General features: G+C 63.6%; 1 protein-coding gene across 1 annotated transcript in view; it reads left to right on the forward strand.

The window, feature by feature from the left end:
- Nucleotides 1-265: 265 nt before the first annotated feature.
- CHST1 (carbohydrate (keratan sulfate Gal-6) sulfotransferase 1) overlaps nt 266-686 on the forward strand; it is a gene marked incomplete at its 5' end in the record, with an annotated part of 2964 nt that continues 2543 nt past the window's right edge. The window contains 1 exon segment of the mRNA XM_009574793.1: nt 266-324. Coding sequence (XP_009573088.1) covers nt 266-324 — 59 coding nt within the window.

Here is a 686-nt window from a genome sequence, read left to right on the forward strand (position 1 = left end):
GGAGATGTTCAATCCCCGCCACAGTTACGCCCCCTCCCAGCAATGCCGCAGCTCCCCAGGCATGGCAGGGGTGCTCCTCACCTAGCCGTCCCTGAGCACCCCATCCAAGCACCCTGCTCAGCTTCCCCTACCCTCGCCCACCTGCGGGCAGCAGAAAGGCAGGGGTTAGCACCAGGCTAAAGTTGGCCCGGGCAACTACAGCCCCGCTCTTCCCTGCGCCCATCTCTGCTGCCCAGGGCTCCTGCCACTGCCCTGTTGCCAACAGAGGACGGAAGGGATGCAGTTTCTCATGCCTCCTTCTTTGTAGTATTGCTACTGGCGCTCAGAATAGCAGCGGGGCCTGAATCCCAGAGCTGAGCAGGATCTGGCCAGCACCACGAGCTCAGTGCTGGGGGCACACGGGGCTGGCAGCTAGGACACAGCTCTGGCTCCAGCTGCAGAGCTCAAGCTGCTGCTTGTCCCCAGAGGATGACTGACTGAGCTGGCCTGGCTGGTGGACCTCTAAGGAAAGAGGTTTGCAGCTCCAGGAGAGCCATCGCTGCTCTCCCGAGCAGGTGGTTGTTGGCCTGGATGGGCCATACCTTGCCCTGCCAGCTGGCCAGGAAGGATGGAGACGAGCCGCTCCAGGCGGTGCTTGGCACCATCCCCTGCCCTTCCACTGCAGCGGGTGTCACAGGGGCTGGCCG

This window comes from Fulmarus glacialis, unplaced genomic scaffold, assembly GCF_000690835.1.
Source record: "Fulmarus glacialis isolate BGI_N327 unplaced genomic scaffold, ASM69083v1 scaffold22103, whole genome shotgun sequence".
NCBI classification, from domain to species: domain Eukaryota; kingdom Metazoa; phylum Chordata; class Aves; order Procellariiformes; family Procellariidae; genus Fulmarus; species Fulmarus glacialis.